This window comes from Vulpes vulpes, chromosome 9, assembly GCF_048418805.1.
Source record: "Vulpes vulpes isolate BD-2025 chromosome 9, VulVul3, whole genome shotgun sequence".
Taxonomy (NCBI): Eukaryota; Metazoa; Chordata; class Mammalia; order Carnivora; family Canidae; genus Vulpes; species Vulpes vulpes.
In genome coordinates, this window is record NC_132788.1 from 53,280,802 (window position 1) to 53,302,432 (window position 21,631).

General features: G+C 41.6%; 1 protein-coding gene across 7 annotated transcripts; it reads right to left on the minus strand.

Annotated features, from left to right (window-relative positions):
• Positions 1 to 704: 704 nt before the first annotated feature.
• Positions 705 to 21,627, minus strand: ZNF35 (zinc finger protein 35). Of its 7 annotated transcripts, none has more exons than XR_011994283.1 (6): positions 21,310 to 21,627; positions 18,898 to 19,213; positions 11,309 to 11,453; positions 5,283 to 6,532; positions 4,248 to 4,298; positions 705 to 2,394 (listed from the first exon to the last, which is right to left on the minus strand). XR_011994283.1 is itself a non-coding variant. In XM_025991631.2 (5 exons), exons 2-4 carry the CDS (start codon positions 19,087 to 19,089, stop codon positions 5,286 to 5,288), a joined length of 1,584 nt encoding a protein of 527 aa, XP_025847416.2. In that variant the 5' UTR covers positions 19,090 to 19,213; positions 21,310 to 21,627; the 3' UTR covers positions 705 to 4,298; positions 5,283 to 5,285. The 7 variants fall into 7 exon arrangements, 4 of the variants coding, with proteins under 4 accessions (XP_025847416.2, XP_025847412.2, XP_072576213.1 ...); XR_003233885.2 differs by having other exon boundaries at positions 4,248 to 4,301; positions 21,310 to 21,414; XR_011994284.1 differs by having other exon boundaries at positions 4,248 to 4,301; positions 18,898 to 19,216; positions 21,310 to 21,414.
• Positions 21,628 to 21,631: the final 4 nt, after the last annotated feature.

Genomic DNA, 21,631 nt, shown 5'->3' on the forward strand with positions numbered 1-21,631 from the left:
GACTAAAAAAGAGAAAAAGGGGTGGGGAGATTATCACATAACACAAGAACATTTCCAAGAATAGAAGTAACCTGAGTCACTAGATTGAAAAATTCCACTGAGTACACTGGAGAATTAAGTGCACAAGAATAAAGAGGAGACTTTATAAAAGCTTTCAGGGATGGGGGCTGGGTGGGGGAAAATATCTCAGTAATGCAAACAGTATTTATTGATTGTCAAATAAGAATCAGACTGGAACCAGGCATCTACAAATTCTGGATTAATTTTTCAATGTAGAATTTCAGAGCCAGAGTAACAATCAAGCTGGAGGACAGAAAAAGATGTTTTTTTGATATATAAGCACTCAATATTTTTGTCTTCCATATACTCTTTCTTGGCAAGTGACTTGGAAGTTGTGCTGCAGTGAAATGAGGGAGTTAATAAATAAGAGCAACATGTACAATTCAGTACACACCAAAGCCCCATGTAACAACAAAACAAGGGGCAGGAAAACATCAAGGGCAGACTAGCATGGGAAGCTAGAAACTAGAGGTCTCTTAAAGAGAAAAAAGGGGACTCAATAGAGTATCTAATTAGATGAAGAATCTGAAAATCACTCAGAGTGTGCTAAAAGCAACCAGTATAAGGGGAAAAGAAAGGCAACTAAAAACTCCAGTAAAATAATATATATAAACCATAGTAAGCTACTTAATCTGCAGTAAACATTTACATTACATTCATGCTGTTTATTTTCAACATTTAGAGCAAATCAATAAACAAAGCATAAAAGACTATCTATGGTTACAGAATAGAGTTCAAGAATCAGACTTGACATTGTGAGAGGCAGAGAGGTGGAAGGGGAAGGAGAAAGAAATGGCAGGGTATATTCCACATCTTAAAACACAGAATTAAAATACTGTTTAGAGTTAATACAATAGAACTAAATATGTAAATATAATTTTTTCTTGATTATAAAGTTCTTGTTCCTTATAGAAAATATTACTTAAAAAGAAAAAAATGCCTTTTAATCACCCATAATTCTATAATCTACAGGACCAAGTTTGAGTCTAAGCTCTGCAATTCTGTATGGCTGTGAACATGTCACTTAACCACTTATAACATTTTTTTTATTTCCTTCAGATAATTTATCTATTACTTTTTAACAGTACATAGTATATGAAACATTATATGAGAACTGTACTATATACACAATTATGAATCCAAGTTTTTTTTTCACTTTAAAGCATAAAGTGGATACATACCATATGCTCTTCCATACTTCTAAGTATATATCTATCTGTGTGTGTGTGTGTGTGTGTGTGTGTGTGTGTGTGTGTGTGTCTATACACATACTTGCTAAGGATTAGTCAGAGGGTTCCCAAAGATGAGACTGGAATCAAATCTTAAAAGAAATCTAAAGTTCAGCAAAGTAGACAGAGGCCAAGTAGGAAGTGGTGGTAATAAACATCAGGGACAGTGTGAGCAAAGGCACAGAGAAAAGCCAGCACATGCCTCCAGGCTGCAGTAAAAATACATGCAAAGTGAAGAGATTAGGTTGGAAAGAGACTATGAAGAGCTTAGTAAATCATGTTAAGGGGTTGAAACAGTTTTCCTGAGACACCAGGATCTGGTAGGCCTTGTTTGCCTTTGTACTCCAGGAACTAGCACCATGTTTGCCACAAAGAGTGAAAAGAACTGTTGAAAGAATGACACAGAGAAAGCCAGAAATAACCTCTTGGATTTCCAGTTTGGGTGCTGAATAATGCTATTTGGAGGGAATAGGGGAAAGGAGGGAATCCAGGAAAAGCAAGATTGAGATTGTATTTGGGCAACATCTAGAGATTCTGACCTCATTTCTTAATGTCACTAGACATTTATGCCCTAGCGGATTCAAGAACTGGCCTTAGGGAAACTATAAGCCACCACAAATGAGCGAAAAACTGAATGTGCTATCTGCAGGTCTCAGGAAGATGATCTACAACCTCCATTAGATCCTCAAAGGGACTGTGACCCCAGAAAGATTGAGCACACTGGATGGAAGAGCAAGCAAAGTGACAGATATGAAAGGATAACTATCTAGGTGAGGGAGGGACCCAGAACATCTTTATGTTTATATTAGCTTTGTCCAAACACCTCTTCCTGAGCTTGGAGATTCATGGGTCTGAGGCATGTTAAGTGTAGGGGTGTGTGTGTGTGTGTGTGTGTGTCTCAATGAGTCTTTCCTCCCCTGAGCTCCTCAAAGTACAAGACTTTATCATCACTTCCATATCACTATGTTCTCCTTAATACACAACTGTTGCCATGACTTCTTGGCTGTCTTCTTAGTACTCATCAGTTGGCCTGGATTTTTGATAGCTAGAACTCTGATAGCTCTTGGCAACTTAAGAATCAGGGCTTCAGAGTTCTGATCCGCTTCTAGAAATAAAAGCCAAGAAAGGGGTTGACTTTTGGGAAAATGAAAACTTAAGCCAACTGTGCCAAGTAGTAGTCACTTCTCATCTATCAGAAACCATACAGAAAAAGGAGAGCAGTAACTTATTTTAAAGTCTGGAAATTAACTGGAAATAAGAGTTGTTAGTTAAGGATCTGGTCTGTTTGGTAATCTACTAGGCTCACATAATTTATGCAGGATTGGAGAAGTCTTGAACCTGGGTACAGATTTATGGAAACCAAGACCTGGAGATGAAATACAGTAGAAGTGTATAAAGTCATTTTGTTGAATGAGGAATATAAAAGTATGCTGTGTAAAACTTGGTTTGCTCATATATATATAGTGTTTGGTATATTCACTTAAAATACAAATAAATTAGGGCACAGAATCCTTACAACCAAGGTATAGGACATCCAGTGCAGCCAATGTTGTATCCTGTTTTGCCGAAACCAGAGTACTCCGCACATCCAGATTTTACTAGGGCTTTCCTACTCCACCTTTGATCACATGCATTCATGGCCTGCAGACTTTACATGACTGCAGTGGCCACTACCTTGGTCACACAATGTGATCCCAAAAGGGTTTCCCTCCAGAATTGGAAAAAAAAACAAAAAACAAAAAAGTTGGCCCTGGGAATGGAAAAAAAATTTAAGTACACTAGGTTATTCTAACATGCAGCCAAGTGAAAATCACTGTTTCACTGCAAGGTTGGGTGATTTTCAAATCTAGCTTTACATCACAATCACCTGCACAGCCTTTTCTGAGTTGCCTATGACTAGCAATCTTTAGCCAGGAAATCTCAATCATCCACGAAAACATTAAATTAGGATAAACATAGTGTGAAACCAGAAGAATTTAACTGTCCTAAGGATCCTAAGTCCTGGCTTGTATCTTTCAAGGAAAGTACACTTTTGGTCTCTTGATAGGTCCAGGTCAGATTTACTCCAAATCTTCAAACCCGCTCTTCTACTGGGCTTCCTGATCCTGCAGGGGTAAAAACCTAAGCTTGTTCCCAATCTCAGCAAACACTTGGTGTTATCTTTGGGTCTCTCCATTCTCATCTGGGGGACAGGAACAGTCACAGAGGACATGAGCATCTCTTATTCTGACTTTTGAATCCTATTAATTTCTTATAGTTATGTATGACTCAGTGTGCAAACTGGGAAAAGAAGGTGCACATGCTTGGATGAAAAGACCATAGTTGAAGGGGAAGAGAAAGAGGAAATAAACAAGCATTGTTTACGCCTTCTATACATGAAAGTGCTCTGTTAAATACAAAACAAATGAGCCAGTTAAGTCCCAAAGATGGGACTTCTACATGAGTTGTACCAGATTGCTTGTCAGCAGGCAGGGCATTTACAATATGTTCTTGCTTGCTGAGTGGGATGAAGAGACAGACCCACAACCAGGAGACTCCAATCCTAGTCTGATGTGATGCTTTCTGTGGGTCACACTACCTAAGGCACGTCCTAAAATCTCAGCTTCCTCACCCCTTTCTCAGGCTCTGTGGAAGACCTGGATTGCAGGTGGTTAGACACAGCATTGCAGAACAGAGAACCTGGTTTAAGTCCTGGATTTGAATGTAGGCTGCTCTTTGTTGTCTGACCACTCTCAGCTAGATGGGGAAAACACCTTTCAGTGTTCTATGGATTAAGGTAAGGATCTGTGTGAAAGTTTAAGGGAAGTGCTGAGGATTGATTCTATACTTGAAGGTGTATAAACAAGGAATTAAGTTCTATATAAATACAAGGCAATATTACATAACTCTACCTATTGCATAGTTTTATAAATTGTTTTTCCAGGAATAAAGGCTCAATAGTAACAAAGGTTATCTTACCTTAGCCAGTTTCTTCATCCTTCTAAGTTTTCACATTCCAATACTGTTGAACTTCTCAAAAAAAAAAAAAAAAAAAGACCTTAGGAGTCCCACTCTACCTCCCCGCCTCCCTTTACTTCCTTCTTTGGTCCTCTCAAAATTAGGACTCCATTATTTCTTCTAAAGACCAGCCAAAAAGTGAGAATGACACCCAAAGTGAACCCCCCCCTGGCTGGGCCTGAGCAGAATAAGCATAGATAATGTGAACAGGCCTTTCAGCAAGCTTTATTCTTTGACCCCTCTGTGAAGGGACTGTTAGAAGCATCTCACTCTGATGGAATGCAATGAAGTTAGGGTCACATGAAGAGTTGTTGTTAGCAAATGAATACACCCTGGCCCCAGTGTTTTGTCTCCATCAATCCTCAAGTGCTTGGCCACTCAGACTGCAGAATGGAAGAGGTTTGTCAGACCCTCCCAGAGCTTTACCATACCAAGGTTCATGAGGTATAGACAACAGGGGAAACAGCTGTTTCCTACTTCTATCCATTTTAGGAGAAGATTGCCTAAGGAATGGAAAGCTTATAAAATAGTTCAAAGGTGAGTACTGATTTGCTACCCCAAGTGGTTTCCTTAACTAGTCATCATTTCTTAACCCAAAATACTAGAATACAAGGATCAAAGCTCCAGAATTCCAAGCAGACCTATACCAAAAACCTGCCTGTTGCTCAAGAAATTGGGTTTAAAAAAAACAAAAACACCTTTCCTCAAATATGATCTTTATCACTTAGCTTTATATAACCAAATTCTAAAAAAGCCACATTCCATTTCAAACAGGAGGACCACTGAGGGCACAGCTCAAAAAAACACAGTCCCTGCCTTTAAGTGCTTAGCTTTCACTTTAAGTCAGTCTCCAAAATCCTTATGTTCTGTGATGTACTCCTGAAAACTGTTACTTTTAAGAACATGGCAGCCTCATTTTTACAGAGAAACAAAACAGCAAAGACATATCCAATTGGGGGTTAGTGGATTACGATCAATGCCTGGAGTAATCAGTACCTGTTACTCAACAAGATGGGTTCTGTGGTGTCGCATGAGGTGCGAGTTAGAAATGAAAGCCGCGCCACACTTGGCACACTCATAGGGCTTCTCCCCAGTGTGGGTTCTCTGGTGCACAGTGAGGCTCGACCTTTGCCGGAAGGCCTTGCCACACTCATTGCATGTGTAAGGTTTTTCCCCATTATGAATTCTCTGATGAATAAGCAGGTACGAGCTACATGTGAAGGCCTTCCCACACTCATTACACACATAAGGAAGATCTCCACTGTGAATCCTCTGATGCACAATAAGGCAAGATAGCTGACTGAAGGCTTTTCCACACTCACTGCAATCATAAGGTTTCTCTGCAGTGTGAATTCTCTGGTGCACAATAAGATGTGAAAAACAACTAAAGGCTTTTCCACACTCTTTACACTCATATGGCTTCTCACCAGTATGGCTTCGTTGATGTACAATAAGATTTGCACTCTGGGTAAAGGCTTTGCCACAATCATTACAGGCAAAGGGCTTCTCCCCAGTGTGGATCCTCTGGTGGACAATGAGGTTTGAGCTCCGAGTAAATGTTTTCCCACACTCATTACATTCATAGCATTTTTCTGTAATGTGGACTTTCTGGTGCCGAGCAAGTTGTGAGCTATAACTGAAGGCTTTCTCACATTCACTGCACTTAAAGGTTTTTTCTAAGGAGTGGATTTTTTGATGTACAGTCAGATTTGAACTCTGAGTGAAGGCTTTCCCACATTTTGAACATACATATGGTTTCTGTCCAGTGTGGATTCGCTGATGTACGACAAGGTTTGCACTCTGAATGAAGGCCTTTCCACACTCATGACATTCGAAGGGTTTCTCCCCAGTGTGGATTCGCTGATGCACTACGAGGTTTGCACTCTGACTAAAGCCTTTTCCACACACACTACATGTGAAAGGTTTCTGTCCAGGCTGGCTTTTCTGATTTTTAACAGAGCTAGAACTAAGGCTGTATCTTTCCCCAGACTGCTGACATTTCTGATCTTCCTCTACTTTGAAGCTTTCAGGTACATGACAGTCCTTCACTGCCATATGTCTGAAACCTTTCTTTTCCCTCTTAATTCTTTGCCTCTTTATCATGTTCCCTTTTTCACAGGCTTCTCCTAACTCAGGTCCTTGAGGATTAACTTTCTGGATTCTTCCTGATATTATGAAGGGTTTTTCTGCTTCATCACATATCTCAGTTTTTGGAACCAATAACTGTGGGTTCTTGGTTTCAGCACCTGAAACAACAAACAAAAGTATAAATGTCAGCTTATTCTGGCTTAGAAAAAGAACAGGATCATCAAGTGACAAATGTCAGGATGTATGTGACTTCGGTGTATGTGTAAAATGGCTTCATCAAAGAAAAGAATTCCCCCATGTGTCACCTCTCCCCTGTAGGTTCTTCTGCCACACCCAGAGCAGACTCCACTGATTCGTGGTCTTTCCAGCACTTCCACTTACCTCCATTGGACATCCAACACTGCCTCATGCAGGAAAGCCATCTTCAGATGGCTCTGGTTGTGTAATGACTGATCTTACAATTAAGACCAGTTGAAGGGCACTACTCTCCCAGGCTTGCCTCCTTACGTTAGCAACTTAGTGTAGATCTGCTTACAACCCACCACTTAATTAAGGACATTCTGACCCTAGAAATGAAAATCTATGCAACTTAGACTTTTGTGTATGAGGAAGCTGGATATTCAAGTAAAGATAAGCATGGACAGAAAGGGTCCACTGGATGCCAGAAGGACCAGAGCAGCTAAGAGCACCTGAAACACTGAGAGGCTATGTAGCACATAGCTTAACAACATGGACTGTGGAGCCAGACGGCTTAGTTTCAAACGCCTGCTCTGCCACATAGCTGTAGGAATTTGGGCTACTAACTTAACTTCTTTGCCTCAGTTTCCTTATCTCCAAAATAAGGACAATAACAGTATGTATCTCATAAAACCAGGAGAAGATTAATCAAGTTATTCTACAGTAATGTCTGAGCACAGGAAGTGGCTCTGGAGAGTCTGCAGTGACTTTGAGCCTCACATCTAGTGCTATGGGTCCACGTGTTGGGGCCCAGGAGCAAAGATGGAGATCCTTAGAGGATAGGAGTTGTTATGGTGATAGATGGTAACCCCAGAAGGGACTAAGGAAGAATGTGAACAGAGTAAACAGCTCAACACTTGTGTTGAGCAAACAGCTCTGCTTTGTGTCAAGAAAAGCTGACCCTTCTAAGTTTGAGACACTGTATAGCCTGTTCCCTTATGCCAGTATCATGAAAACAGCAAAACATCCTGAAGTTTTAAAACTGCCTTGGAACCCTTGTGTCAGAAAAGGGGTCCTAGAGTCAGTAACATAGTAACTCTTTTTTTTTTAACATAGTAACTCTTTATGTGTCTCCTCTCCACTCCTATCACCCCTGACCCAATGATGTGCACCTATGCAGCCTAGCGTTCATAAACTCTTCATCAGCATTTGAATTATACCAAGTTCAGGAACACTACCAAGATAAGGCACATGAAACAAGGGCAAGCAGTGGAGGCAAGCCTCCAAAGGGGAGATAGTCCTCCTGGTGGTGAACTTAGAAGTGAGCAGGAAAGCTGTGACCTGCAGGTCATACAGCAACTGCAAGGGGGAGAATCTAGCATCTGTAAGACATCCCACCAGCATAGATCAGGGCAACTCTCCAACTTAGGAGATGAGTGAGACAGGGATGTCAGGATACAAAACATGATGGGGGGGGGTGGGGGCAGGAAAACAGCCCAGTATGGTTACCTGGTTAAAACAACAGTTACATGACACTCCCATCATAATCATTCAGATAAGATAGGCAGTGCTGGAAAAAGGCAATGCAAGGCCTGCATATGGCAGAGAACTGAATGTGACAACAAATTCTGAAATGCTAGTCTTTTTCCAGTTCTTTCCATTCCTACTCTTTTGAGGTCTTCTGATGTCTTTCTTGTATCTATTCTATTTTTCTTCCTGTAGCTTAACTGCCCTAACATTTTTGTCTTTTCAAAATTTTTTTAACTGAAGTATGATTAACAGTCTTATATTAATTTCAAGTGTATGACATATTAATTCAACAATTCCATACATTACTCAATGCTCACCACCCTAAGTGCAGTCACCATCTGTCTTCATATCTTCTTTCTTATTTTACTTTTTCCCCTCTATCTCTTTTCCCTACTGCCTCTTCATCTCTCCTCTCTTGGTTTTTATATTACAACTCAGTGTGAGTGGAATATTCTGATTTTTTCCTTGTATTATTTCATATCTCTTCTGCTTTTCTTTTGCACACTTTCTTCTATGTTCTCTACTTTTCTTTATCCCATACATCTCACCTAATTTCTTTCCCTTCTAATGTCTCCCTCCTTGCTTTTTTCCATCTACTACTTCTTTCCTTTAGCTCTGTATCACTGACACTGGGGGCCTCCTATCCCCACCAAGCATCTTTCCAACAAGAACAAATTCCAAGAAAACTTCAATCTATGACCTTACTTTCATCCCCTGACCTCACTCCTACCCTTTTTACCATAAGATTTAGAATACTAGAAAGCCATGAAAGATGAAGACCAGTGGGAACTACTGAACCAGTTAGAACCAATAACAGAAACAATTACTTATATTTGCATCATGTTTTCCGTCAAGATTATTACAGAAGCAGATACAACTGTGGCCTACAAGGTCTCCACATATTAGTCATTTAACATTTCCATTACAGGGATGAAGAGCTAGGATCTTGGCCAATGCCCAGGATCTAAAAAAAGGAAAGGTCTGTTCTGAGTACTCAAGCTCAAATCCCTTTGCATTATTAATTAACCACAATAATGTAGAACCTGTACCTTTGGCTTGAGATAGTTATTTTTCCTTTTTTAGACCTTGAAGCATTATTGTAACCCTACTAAAGAAATTAACTAAAAATGTACTTGTGATGAACTAGAGGACAGGCAAAGTACAACTTTTGAAATCAATACTTTTATTTTCATTTTTTAAAAAAGAGATCTAAAATGCTATCTAGGTCTACCATTTTAGCTGGAGACTCTATTATAAGATATGAATGGTAATTTGATTTACTAAATTTGTAAGTCACTACAAATTCATTAGGTTTACAAAAGTGTGATTAGTAAGATTTTATTTTATTTTTAAATTTTTATTTATTTATGATAGTCACAGAGAGAGAGAGGCAGAGACATAGGCAGAGGGAGAAGCAGGCTCCATGCACCGGGAGCCCGACGTGGGATTCGATCCCGGGTCTCCAGGATCGCGCCCTGGGCCAAAGGCAGGCGCCAAACCGCTGCGCCACCCAGGGATCCCATAGTAAGATTTTATACGTAAGATTAGTTAAGTCTGCCTACTTAGGTATTTGAAATATTTTTTAAAATTATATATACTGAATTTGAAATATAATACATTTTATATATTTGAGAATAAAAATAAGGAAATTTTTATATAAATTGATATGTAGATAGAGCAAAACGTTTTAAAAAGTTTAAAATATTAATCTGTAAAACTTGAGGCTTCACTAAACATGAATTAAAGGACAAATATTCTCATTTTTATAAAAATCTCCTAGATGTATAAGTAAAATAAAAATAAGCTATGTTTAAATGCTTAAAAACTTGAGTTTTAAATATTTTAAACTTTAATAAATTCAACAGTAATTAATACATAGGAAGCTGTAGATAAAACTCTCTCAGATGTTAACCACCAGGAATTTTCAAAGCATGTTCATGCATATTTTACAATTTTATCATCAAGATGAAACTATTCTCCTTCATTTGTGTGAGAGCTAAAAAGAAGGGCAAGACTGTATCTTCTTCAGTATCCCCAACACCTATCACATTACCCAGCACACAGAAAGCGGGGGCCCCCACAAGATCCTGTATGCACTGAATGAATACAGTCTTGCTGAAAGAACAGGAAATGGAGGTTGAGAGAGAAAGGACTTGTTCAAGGTCAAAGAGTTATCAAAGGCAGGGCAGCAACTACACTCAGGTATTTCTCTTAATTTGTAGAACATATAACCCTGCTGTTACCTGCTGCTATGCAAACAGCTGACAATACACAGAAAGGTCAATCTTGGCTGGGAAAAGGGTCTTGAGGTAAGAAGCAAAGAAGGGAAACAGTGATCATGCCTGGTGGACGGGTGTTACTGCTGGAGTTAAGATGTGAATGAAAGATAAAGCAAGGAAAGAAAAAAAGAAGTGATGATACACAGAATGCACCAGAGAGAATGGAACAGAGAGCAGGAAATAGGCAACAGAAGCTGCTGCTGAGGAATAATTAAAGAAGAGACAAGAAGATGAAAGGTGATAATCCTATACTGGTTTAAGAAAGTGACCTGGTCAGTCTGAGGAATGGGCTAGAGAGCAGAGTGGGTTCAAAATATTCAGGTGTAGCTCTGTACCAGCCAGATTTCTAGAATTCGAGTGCCGTAAGGGCCTTGGCAGTCACCCAGGGATTACTTCTACAACACAGGACCCATGGCTACCACATCCTTGACCCACAGTGACACATCACTCCTCTATAGGTAAGTTTCTGCCATTGCTAGTCAGACATATCCTGAGTCCCAGCCTAGAGAAAGAACCAGGTGATAAGTCAACCATTAGTACCCTCTATTAAGACCTAGCTTTGAACATGAGTATAGTTGACACAACTGCTCAAAACCCCCCTGGAATCTGCACAAAGATCTATAAAAAAGGAACATCTACACAACATTTCCTCAAAATCACAACAAAAACTGACCCTTCTGACCTTAGCTGGCTTCTCTTGCAGGCTCACCAACCAATGATAAACATGAAGCATATGAAGAGTACGTGAATTTAAAGTTCACCCGTGTCTATCTGGTGTCTATCTGGTATGCACAGGTATCTTTTGGCATTCTTCTAGCCAGCTCTCCCTGACAGTTTTGATACCTCAATACTCTAGGTTTCTCAAGTTAGGAGATCAGACCACCAGTCTCTAAATAGATATGGAGAAACTCCAAAGGTCAGATTCTGAATCAGGGGGTTAAAACTTGCCTAGAGAGGTCATGATCCCATGAGTATCCAGTATCTCGTTCTTGGCCAAGGTCCCCGGTAATGAGTAGCTGCCAATGGTTGAGCCAGTAGGTGCCTCCTGTGTTGCTTTCAGGACGACAGCCATGTCCCAGAACATGTTTGGACCCTAGAGACAACAAAGCCCAGGTCAGTTTATGAGTGGATTGTCAGGGGTAGATGGTATGATTAGTTTTGAAGATGAAAATGTAAGGACCTATTCCTGAAGACCATAAAAGATTTTTAAAAAATTTTTTAACATTTAAAAACAAAAAAAAGGAGAGGCAGGGCAAGATGGTGGAAAAGTAGGGTCCCCAAGTCACCTGTCCCCACCAAATTACCTAGATAACCTTCAAATAATCCTGAAAATCTAAGAATTCGGTCTGAAATTTAAAGAGAGAACAGCTGGAATGCTACAGTGAGAAAAGTTCACGCTTCTATCAAGGTAGGAAGGGGGGGAAGGGGGAGAGGAAAGAAATAAAGAAACAAAAGGCATCCAAGGGGGAGGGGCTCTGCGAGGAGCCCTGCTAAGGCCAGGGCTAGTGTCCCCAGGACAGGAGAGCCATGACTGGAGAAGCAGGAGTTTCACCAATCTTCCCAAACTGAAAGGTGCTCACAGGGAGTTACAGCAGGATCCAAGGAGGGGCGAGGATGCCCTCAAGCTCCCTGGGACACTAACAGAGGCACCTGTGACCCAGGGAAAGCTGCCACACCCCGCGGCCCAGCTCCCTAAAGGGCTGCAGGGCACACCTGGCTGGACCCGGGAGCAGCTCGGGCCTCCGGCAGAGGCTCTGCACAGAGGGGGCTGCCCGGCCCCAGGAGCAGCTTGGGAGTGGCTCAGGCTGCGGCTCCGGGGCGAAAGGGGCCCGGCAGCCGGGAGCGCAAATCCAACAGCGCAGGCCCGGGAGCACACGGTGCCGGGGACACAGCCCAAGATCTGGCGCTCCCACCAGGACAAGCAGAAGCCAGGAGGGCCCAGGACAGCAGGGACACTCCTGCCCCAAGCTGAGCAGATCAGCGGCCCCGGCCCGGAGCCTCCAGACCCTGCAGACAGAGAGCTCCGGAATTACCGTGGGAGCTGACTCCAGGGCTCCAGAGCTGCTGCCGCCATGGTAGTTGTTCCTCCTGGGGCCTCACAGGATAAACAACCCCCCACTGAGCCTCACAGTGGCCTCACCAGATACATAGCTTAAACATCTTTCACTAAGCCCTGCACCAGGCAGGGGGCTGAGCACCTTCCCCAAGTGCTAACACCTGAAAAACAGCACAGCAGGCCTCTCCCGCCAAAGACCAGCTAGACGGACAAATAATAATAATTTGTCAACAAATTATTGACAAAGCAGCACTGGAAAGTCTCAGGGGAAGTCGAGGGATTTACTGTATACAGAATCAGAGGATACTCCCCATTGTTTTTTGTTTTTGATTTGTTTGCTTCCCCCCTTTTCTTTTCTTCTCTATTTTTATTCTTTTTTTTCTCTTTTTCTTTTCGTTTCTTTTCTTCTTTCTCTTCTTTTTCTCCTTTTCCCAATATAACTTGTTTTTGGCCACTCTGCACTGAGCAAAATGGCTAGAAGGAAAACCTCACCTCAAAAGAATCAGAAACAGTCCTCTCTCCCACAGAGTTACAAAATCTGGATTACAATTCAATGTCAGAAAGCCAATTCAGAAGCACTATTATAAAGCTACTGGTGGCTCTAGAAAAAAGCATAAAGGACTCAAGAGACTTCATGACTGGAGAATTTAGATCCAATCAGGCAGATATTAAAAATCAATTAAATGAGACACAATCCAAACTATAGGTCTTAACGATGAGGGTTAACGAGGTGGAAGAACGAGTGAGTGACATAGAAGACAAGTTGATGGCAAAGAGGAAAACTGAGAAAAAAAGAGACAAACAATTAAAAGATCATGAATAGATTAAGGGAAATAAGTGACAGCCTGAGGAAGAAAAATCTACATTTAATTGGGGTTCCCAAGGGCACCGAAAAAAAACAGAGGTCCAGAATATGTATTTGAACAAATCATACCTGAAAACTTTCCTAATCTGGGAATGGAAACAGACATTCAGACCCAGGAAATAGAGAGATCCCCCCCTAAAAATCAATAAAAGCCATTCAACACCTTGACATTTAATAGTGAAGCTTGCAAATTTCAAAGATAAAGAGAAGATCCTTAAAGCAGCAAGAGACAAGAAATCTCTAATATTTATGGGGACAAATATTAGATTAACAGCAGACGTCTCCACAGAGAGCTGGCAGGCCAGAAAGGGCTGGCAGGATATATTCAGGGTCCTAAATGAGAGAAACATGCAGCCAAGAATACTTTATCCAGCAAGGTTCTCATTCAGAATGGAAGGAGAGATAAAGAGCTTCCAAGACAGGCAGGAACTGAAAGAATATGTGACCTCCAAACCTGCTCTGCAAGAAATTTTAAGGGGGACTCTTAAATTCCTCTTTAAGAAGAAATCCAATGGAACAATCCACAAAAACAGGGACTGAATAGGTATCACGATGACACTAAACTCATATCTTTCAATAGTAACTCTGAACGTGAATGGGCTTAATGACCCCATCAAAAGGCGCAGGGTTTCAGACTGGATAAAAAAGCAGGACCCATCTATTTGCTGTCTACAAGAAACTCATTTTAGACAGAAGGACACCTACAGCCTGAAAATAAAGGGTTGGAGAACCATTTACCATTCAAATGGTCCTCAAAAGAAAGCAGGGGTAGCCATCCTTCTATCAGATAAACTAAAATTTACCCCGAAGACTAGTGAGAGATGAAGAGGGACACCATATTATACTTAAAGGATCCATCTAAGAAGAGGACTGGGGATCACTGGGTGGCACAGTGGTTTGGCGCCTGCCTTTGGCCCAGGGCGCGATCCTGGAAACCCGGGATCGAATCCCACATCAGGCTCCCGGTGCATGGAGCCTGCTTCTCCCTCTGCCTGTGTCTCTGCCTCTCTCTCTCTTTCTCTCTCTGTGACTATCATAAATAAATTAAAAAAATGTAAGAAGAGGACTAAACAATCATTAATATATATGCTCCGAATGTGGGAGCTGCCAAATATATCAATCAACTAATAACCAAAGTTAAGACATACTTAGATAATAATTCACTTATACTTGGTGACTTCAATGTAGCACTTTCTACACTCAATAGGTCTTCTAAGCACATCTCCAAAGAAACAAGCTTTAAATGATATGCTGGACTAGATGGATTTCACAGATATCTACAGAACTTTACATCCAAACACAACTGAATACACTGTCTTCTCTAGTGCACGTGGAACTTTCTCCAGAATAGACCACATACTGGGTCACAAATAGGTCTGAACCGATACCAAAAGATTGGGATCCTCCCCTGCGTATTCTCAGACCATAATGCCTTGAAATTAGAACTAAATCACAAGAATAAGTTTGGAAGGACGTCAAATGCGTGGAGGTTAAGGACCATCCTGCTAAAAGATGAAAGGGTCAACCAGGAAATCAAGGAAGAATTAAAAAGATTCATGGAAACTAATGAGAATGAAGATACAACTGTTCAAAATCTTTGGGATGCAGCAAAAGCAGTCCTGAGGGGGAAATACATTGTAATACAAGCAGCCATCCAAAAACTGGAAAGAACTCAAATACAAAGGCTAACCTTACACATAAAGGAGCTAGAGAAAAACAGCAAATAGATCCTACACCCAGCAGAAGAGAATTAATAAAGGTTCGCGCAAAACTCAATGAAATCGAGACCAGAAGAACCAGATTAACAAAACCAGGAGTTGTTTCTTTGAAAGAATTAATAAGAGAGATAAACCATTAGCCAGCCTTATTAAAAAGAAGAGAGAGAAGACTCAAATTAATAAAATCATGAATGAGAAAGGAGAGATCACTAACAACACCAAGGAAATGCAAACGATTTTAAAAACATATTATGAGCAGCTATACGCCAATAAATTAGGCAATCTAGAAGAAATGGACGCATTTCTGGAAAACTTCAAACTACCAAAACTGGAACTGGAAGAAATAGAAAACCTGAACAGGCCAATAACCGGGGAGGAAATTGAAGCAGTCATCAAAAACCTCCCAAGACACAAAAGTCCAGGGCCAGATGACTTCCCAGGGGAATTGTATCAAACGTTTAAAGAAGAAACCATACCTATTCTACTAAAGCTATTTGGAAAGATAGAAAGAGATGGAACTTCCAAACTCGTTCTATGAGGCCAGCATCACCTTAAATCCAAAACCAGACAAAGACCCCACCAAAAAGGAGAATTCTAGACCAATATCCCTGATGAACATGGATGCAAAAATTCTCAACAAGATACTAGCCAATAGGATCCAACAGTACATTAAGAAGATTATTCACCATGAACCAGCAGGATTTATCCCAGGGATGCAAAGCTGGTTCAAGACTCGTAAAACAATCAGTATGATTCATCATATCAGCAAGAGAAAAACCAAGAACCATATGATCCTTTCAATAGACGCAGAGAAAGCATTTGACAAAATACAGCATCCATTCCTGATCAAAACTCTTCAGAGTGTAGGGATAGAGGGAACATTCCTCAACATCCTAAAAGCCATCTACGAAAAGCCCACAGCAAATATCATTCTCAATGGGGAAGCACTGGGAGCCTTTCCCCTAAGATCAGGAACAAGACAGGGATGTCCACTCTCACCACTGCTATTCAACATAGTACTAGAAGTCCTAGCCTCAGCAATCAGACAACAAAAAGAAATAAAAGGCATTCAAATTGGCAAAGAAGTCAAACTCTCCTTCTTCACCGAAGACATGATAGAAAACATAGAAAACCCAAAAGACTGGACCCCAATATTGCTAGAACTCATACAGCAATTTGGCAGTGTGGCAGGATACAAAATCAATGCCCAGCATTCAGTGGCATTTCTATACAGCAACAATGAGTCTGAAGAAAGAGAAATTAAGGAGTCTATCCCACTTACAATTGCACCCAAAAGCATAGGATACCTAGGAATAAACCTAACCAAAGAGGTAAAGGATCTATACCCTGAAAACTATAGAACACTTCTAAAAGAAATTGAGGAAGGCACAAAGAGATGGAAAAATACTCCATGCTCATGGATTGGCAGAATTAATATTGTGAAAATGTCAATGTTACCCAGGGCAATGTATACGTATAATGCAATCCCTATCAAAATACCATGGACTTTCTTCAGAGAGTTAGAACAAATTATTTTAAGATTTAAAATATGTGGAATCAGAAAAGACCCCGAATAGCCAGGGGAATTTTAAAAAAGAAAACCATAGCTGGGGGCATCACAATGCCAGATTTCAGGTTGTACTACAAACCTGTGGTCATCACGACAGTGTGATACTGGCACAAAAACAGACACACAGATCAATGGAAGAGAACATAGAATCCAGAAGTGGACCCTGAACTTTATGGTCAACTAATATTCGATAAAGGAGGAAAGACTAACCACTGGAAGAAAGACAGTCTCTTCAATCAGTGGTGCTGGGAAAATTGGACATCCACATGCAGAAGAATGAAACTAGACCACTCCCTTGCACCATACACAAAGATAAACTCAAAATGGATGAAAGATCTACATGTGAGACAAGATTCCATCAAAATCCTAGAGGAGAACACAGGCAACACCCTTTTTTAACTTGGCCACAGTAACTTCTTGGAAGATTCATCCAGGAAGGCAAAAGAAACAAAAGCAAAAATGAACTATTGGGGCTTCATTAAGCTTTTGCACAGCAAAGGATACAGTCAACAAATCTAAAAGACAACCTACAGCCTGGGAGAAGATATTTGCAAATGGTGTATCAGATGAAGGGCTAGTCTCCAAGATCTATAAAGAACTTGTTAAACTCAACACCAAAGAAACAAACAATCCAATCATGAAATGGGCAAAAGACATGAACAGAAATCTCACAGAGGAAGACATGGACATGGCCATCAAGCAAATGAGAAAATGCTCCACATCACTTGCCATCAGGGAAATACAAATCAAAACCACAATGAGATACCACCTCACACCAGTGAGAATGGGGAACATTAACAAGGCAGGAAACCACAAATGTTGGAGAGGATGTGGAGAAAGGGGAACCCTCTTACACTGTTGGTGGGAATGTGAACTGGTGCAGCCACTCTGGAAAACTGTGTGGAGGTTCTTCAAAGAGTTAAAAATAGATCTGCCCTAGGACCCAGCAATTGCACTGCTGGGGATTTACCCCAAACATACAGATGTAATGAAACGCCGGGACACCTGCACCCCAATGTTTCTAGCAGCAATGTCCACTATAGCCAAACTGTGGAAGGAGCCTTGGTGTCCATCGAAAGATGAATGGATAAAGAAGATGTGGTCTATGTATACAATGGAATATTCCTCAGCCATTAGGAACGACAAAAACCCACCATTTGCTTCAACGTGGATGGAACTGGAGGGTATTATGCTGAGTGAAATAAGTCAATTGGAGAAGGACAAACATTATATGGTCTCATTTATTTGGGGAATATAAAAAATAGTGAAAGGGAATATAAAGGAAGGGAAAAGAAATGTTGGGAAATATCAGACAGGGAGACAGAACATAAAGACTCCTAACTCTGGGAAACGAACTAGGGGTGGTGGAAGTGTAGGTGGGCGGGGGCTGGGGGTGACTGGGTATCAGGCACTGAGGTGGGCACTTGATGGGATGACCACTGCGTGTTATTCTATATGTTGGCAAATTGAACACCAATAAAAAAGAAATTTACACATAAAAAAATAAAAATAAAACAAAAAACCAAAAGGGAAATAAAGGCAAAGGCTTCTCTGATCCCCAACATGGGTCAGGCAGAGAATCAAGGCACCAAGTTTCCTCTCTATCACTTTGATTTCACTTCACTGCCCACTATAGCACCGAAACCTAATTTGCCAGTGGGTGCATGACAAAAGAGCATGTGGGGAGATTTTCCAGGGTATAGTTTTCTGAGGTCTAAAGATCACAAAAGCAAGGTTATGACCTTTGGGGAACCACAGTATCATCTGGTTCAAATGTTTTGAAAGCATTAAGGACCAGAGTATAGAGTATATCCTCCCTCCTCGAAGTGCAACCCATAGATCATCACCAACTGCGAGCTTGTGAGTACAGAATCTTAACCCAGACCTCCTGAATCAGAATCTACATTTTTATAAGATCTCCTGGTGATTAAAATGTGAGATATCAATTATATTAAAATTTGAGAAGCACAGGTTAGAGCTATCAGATCCAGAGTGGAATCACCTGAAGTTTTTAAAAAACACAGATGTCTGGGACCCACCACAAGATCTCATTTAACTGGAATCAAGTATGGCATGAGCATCACAATTTTACAAAAATCTCCCCAATCAATTCTGTGTAGCAAGGTTTGAGAACCACTGGTTTACAGAAAGCACTAAATGTCCCATCAATCAGAAGAGACTATTTGTATTATATTCCAAAGGCCAAAGGCTAGAGCCCTAGCCAGAAAATAATACTCCAGGTGTGGAAGCAGAGGGACATAGTGCCCTCTGAAACTACTTGAGGTTTTCAGGTCTCTTCTCTCCGCTTCCTCCCAGACAATTATTTACCTTTTCCTCCTGTTCTGATATATCAAGGGCTGTCTGAGGACCTTCCCCAGGAGCCCAGACTTTGATGTTCTCAGAGTGCACTTGCTGACTGGATGCCTGACCCAGGAAGTTTTCTTCCTCTTCCTCCTCCTTTTTCACCATCACTGAGCCCCAGGCAGTTAAATCCATGGCCTCTCTCAGTTGCGCAGTCATCTTCTATGCTCAGGAGGGGAATTATTATAGCTGGGGGCTGCCCAGCAGAGATCAAGTCCCATCTAATTTTTAAGTTTCAAAAGCTTCTTCTTAGGTTTCTTCCCAGGGCCAAAAGGAAGACTGTCTACTGAAAAACCAGAAAACGTTGTTAGCATTGAGCAAAGGTATGCCTGGATGCCATAAATCCGACTGGCCAGTTTCACCAGTGCCTAAGCAGCAGCCACTATGGCAAGAGTCTGCTCTACTGCACCTTCACAGAATGGAGAGGGTTCAACTGCAAACATGTAATTTGTTCCCATAATAGTCACAAATAGCTTTATATAATATTTATTGAGTTTTTTTCCTGCTTATAGGGTTAACGTATTTTTATTATAAAACTTGAAAAATACAGAAAAGACTAAGAACAATCAGTCCTACTCCATCTCCAAGGAGATGCAGCACAGAATTTAAGGGAAAAGCTTCAACCATAGTGACAATCATGACTTAATAAACTTTTTTAACTATAGGGATATATATTTCATAATTATCACAGTTGTTTTTTTTTTAAGAAGGAATATTAAAACAGAGAGCGCTTTTTTAAATTACCAAAGATACACAATAGCATAAACTAAAGAATCTCAAGAAAAAGACTGAGAGTCTACATACCAACATTTAGGGGTGGTCATCTTTGGGTGATGTAGTTTTGAGATTCTTTTTGTTTGCTTACTTTTGCCACTAATTCTAAATGCCTTGTATTACTCTTAAGATTAAAAAAAGAGATGTTTTATGTTGCCATTCTCCATGTTTATTATTTTTAGTAGCTATACAATAACCTATAGTATTAATTCCCCTATTCAGTCATTCTCAACCAAAAAGAACCAAGTAGGGGTGCCTGGGTGGCTCAGAGGTTTTGCGCCACCTTTGGCTCAGGGTGTGATTCCTGGTCCTGGGATCAAGTCCCACATCAGGCTCCCTGCATGGAGCCTGCTTCTCCCTCTGTCTGTGTCTCTGCCTCTCTCTCTGTTCTCTTTGTCTCTCATGAATAGATAAAATATTTTTTTAAAAAAAAGGACCAAGTGATACAGAAATACACAGAATTAAATATATTCCCCCCAGTTGTTACCAGTCATCAGTGTTCTCTCTGCATTTCCGTACAGATATGCACACCTTTACAGAGAGTGCTTATTTCCCAAAACAGAGATTAGATCACACCTGTGCATTTTTCAGCAACTTGCATTGTTTCTTTCTTAACTCAATCTCTACATTTCACATAGTATTCCATAGATCTTTCCATATAAGTATATACAGAGCTACTTCATTCTGGCACAGAATCCTGAATTATACCTATACTGTAACTTAATCCTACTTATGAGCCATTGCTTTAGTAAAAGGCATTTTGATTGTTTTCAGTTTATATTCTTAACAATAATCAACGCTGAATTTTTTTCTGTGCAAATAGTTTTTTCTTCTGCTGAATTACTCCCTTGGAATATAGGCTCTGATTACTGGTTCAAGGATTTCATGGTTGATAAATATGCCAAACTGCTTTCTTAAAGGATCACACCAACAACCTAACAGTACCCCTTCATCATAATTGATTGTGCTGTTGTTTAATTTGTGAGTAAAACGATCTTACTGGTTTAGTCTATTATGAGGAAATTAAATTTTTTCTATTCCCCTTCAGACGTTTTACTGGGGGAAAAAGGTGCTAAATTTTGTCAAGTCCCCTTTTGCTACTCCTGAAGTAATCGCATGCTTTCTCCTACGTCAGACTCATTGGCAATCTACTGTACACGCTGGATTTCCTGATGCAACAGCGCTTTCACTCGCGCGCCGATCCTCAATTCTGGGCGATCATTCTTTCCGTCGTCCATCCTTCCCACGAGGTGGATTCCACCAGGCACAAAGGCCCGGAACAGTCCCCTCGGCGGCGTCCGCCTCCACCTAGACAGCACAGACTCCCCAGGGAGGGCTCGGCTCCCCCGTGCCCCTGCCCGCTGCAGACCCCGGGCAGCCGCACTCCCGGGCGAGCCTGCCCCAGCCCCAGCCCCAGGGCCGTCCGAGTTCAAGGCCCCCGGCCAGACCCCCGGCAGGCGCCCGCTGGGTTTCTGAGGTGATGGGACGCGGAGCCGCCTTAGGGACAAACAGGCCAGGGCCCCCGAGGAGGTCGCGGCGGTCCGCCCTCGGGACGGCCCTCCCGCGCCCGTGACATTTGTGCCCACCCCCGCCAGACTCACTGACCGTGTCTCGAAGACGCCCGGCAGGAGCTCACGAGCACAGCGCCAAATGCCAGCAGGATCCGACGCCCCGCGCCTCCGGCGCGAGAACAATAACCGGACAGGAAGTGCCTCGAGCCGGGCTTCCGGCTTCTCCAGTCTCCAGGCCGGCCTCTCTAGGAATCTCGGAGGTGCTGTCTTCTCGGTGGATGTCCAAAATCGCCGCAGACCAGCGATGGGAGCCAAGGGCTTTGGAAGGTGCCGGTGAACTGTGGCCCGGAGCTTCAGGGAAGGGGGCATCCCCTGGCTCGGCAGTACTTAGGCAAGGCGCGTATGCAGGAACCTGA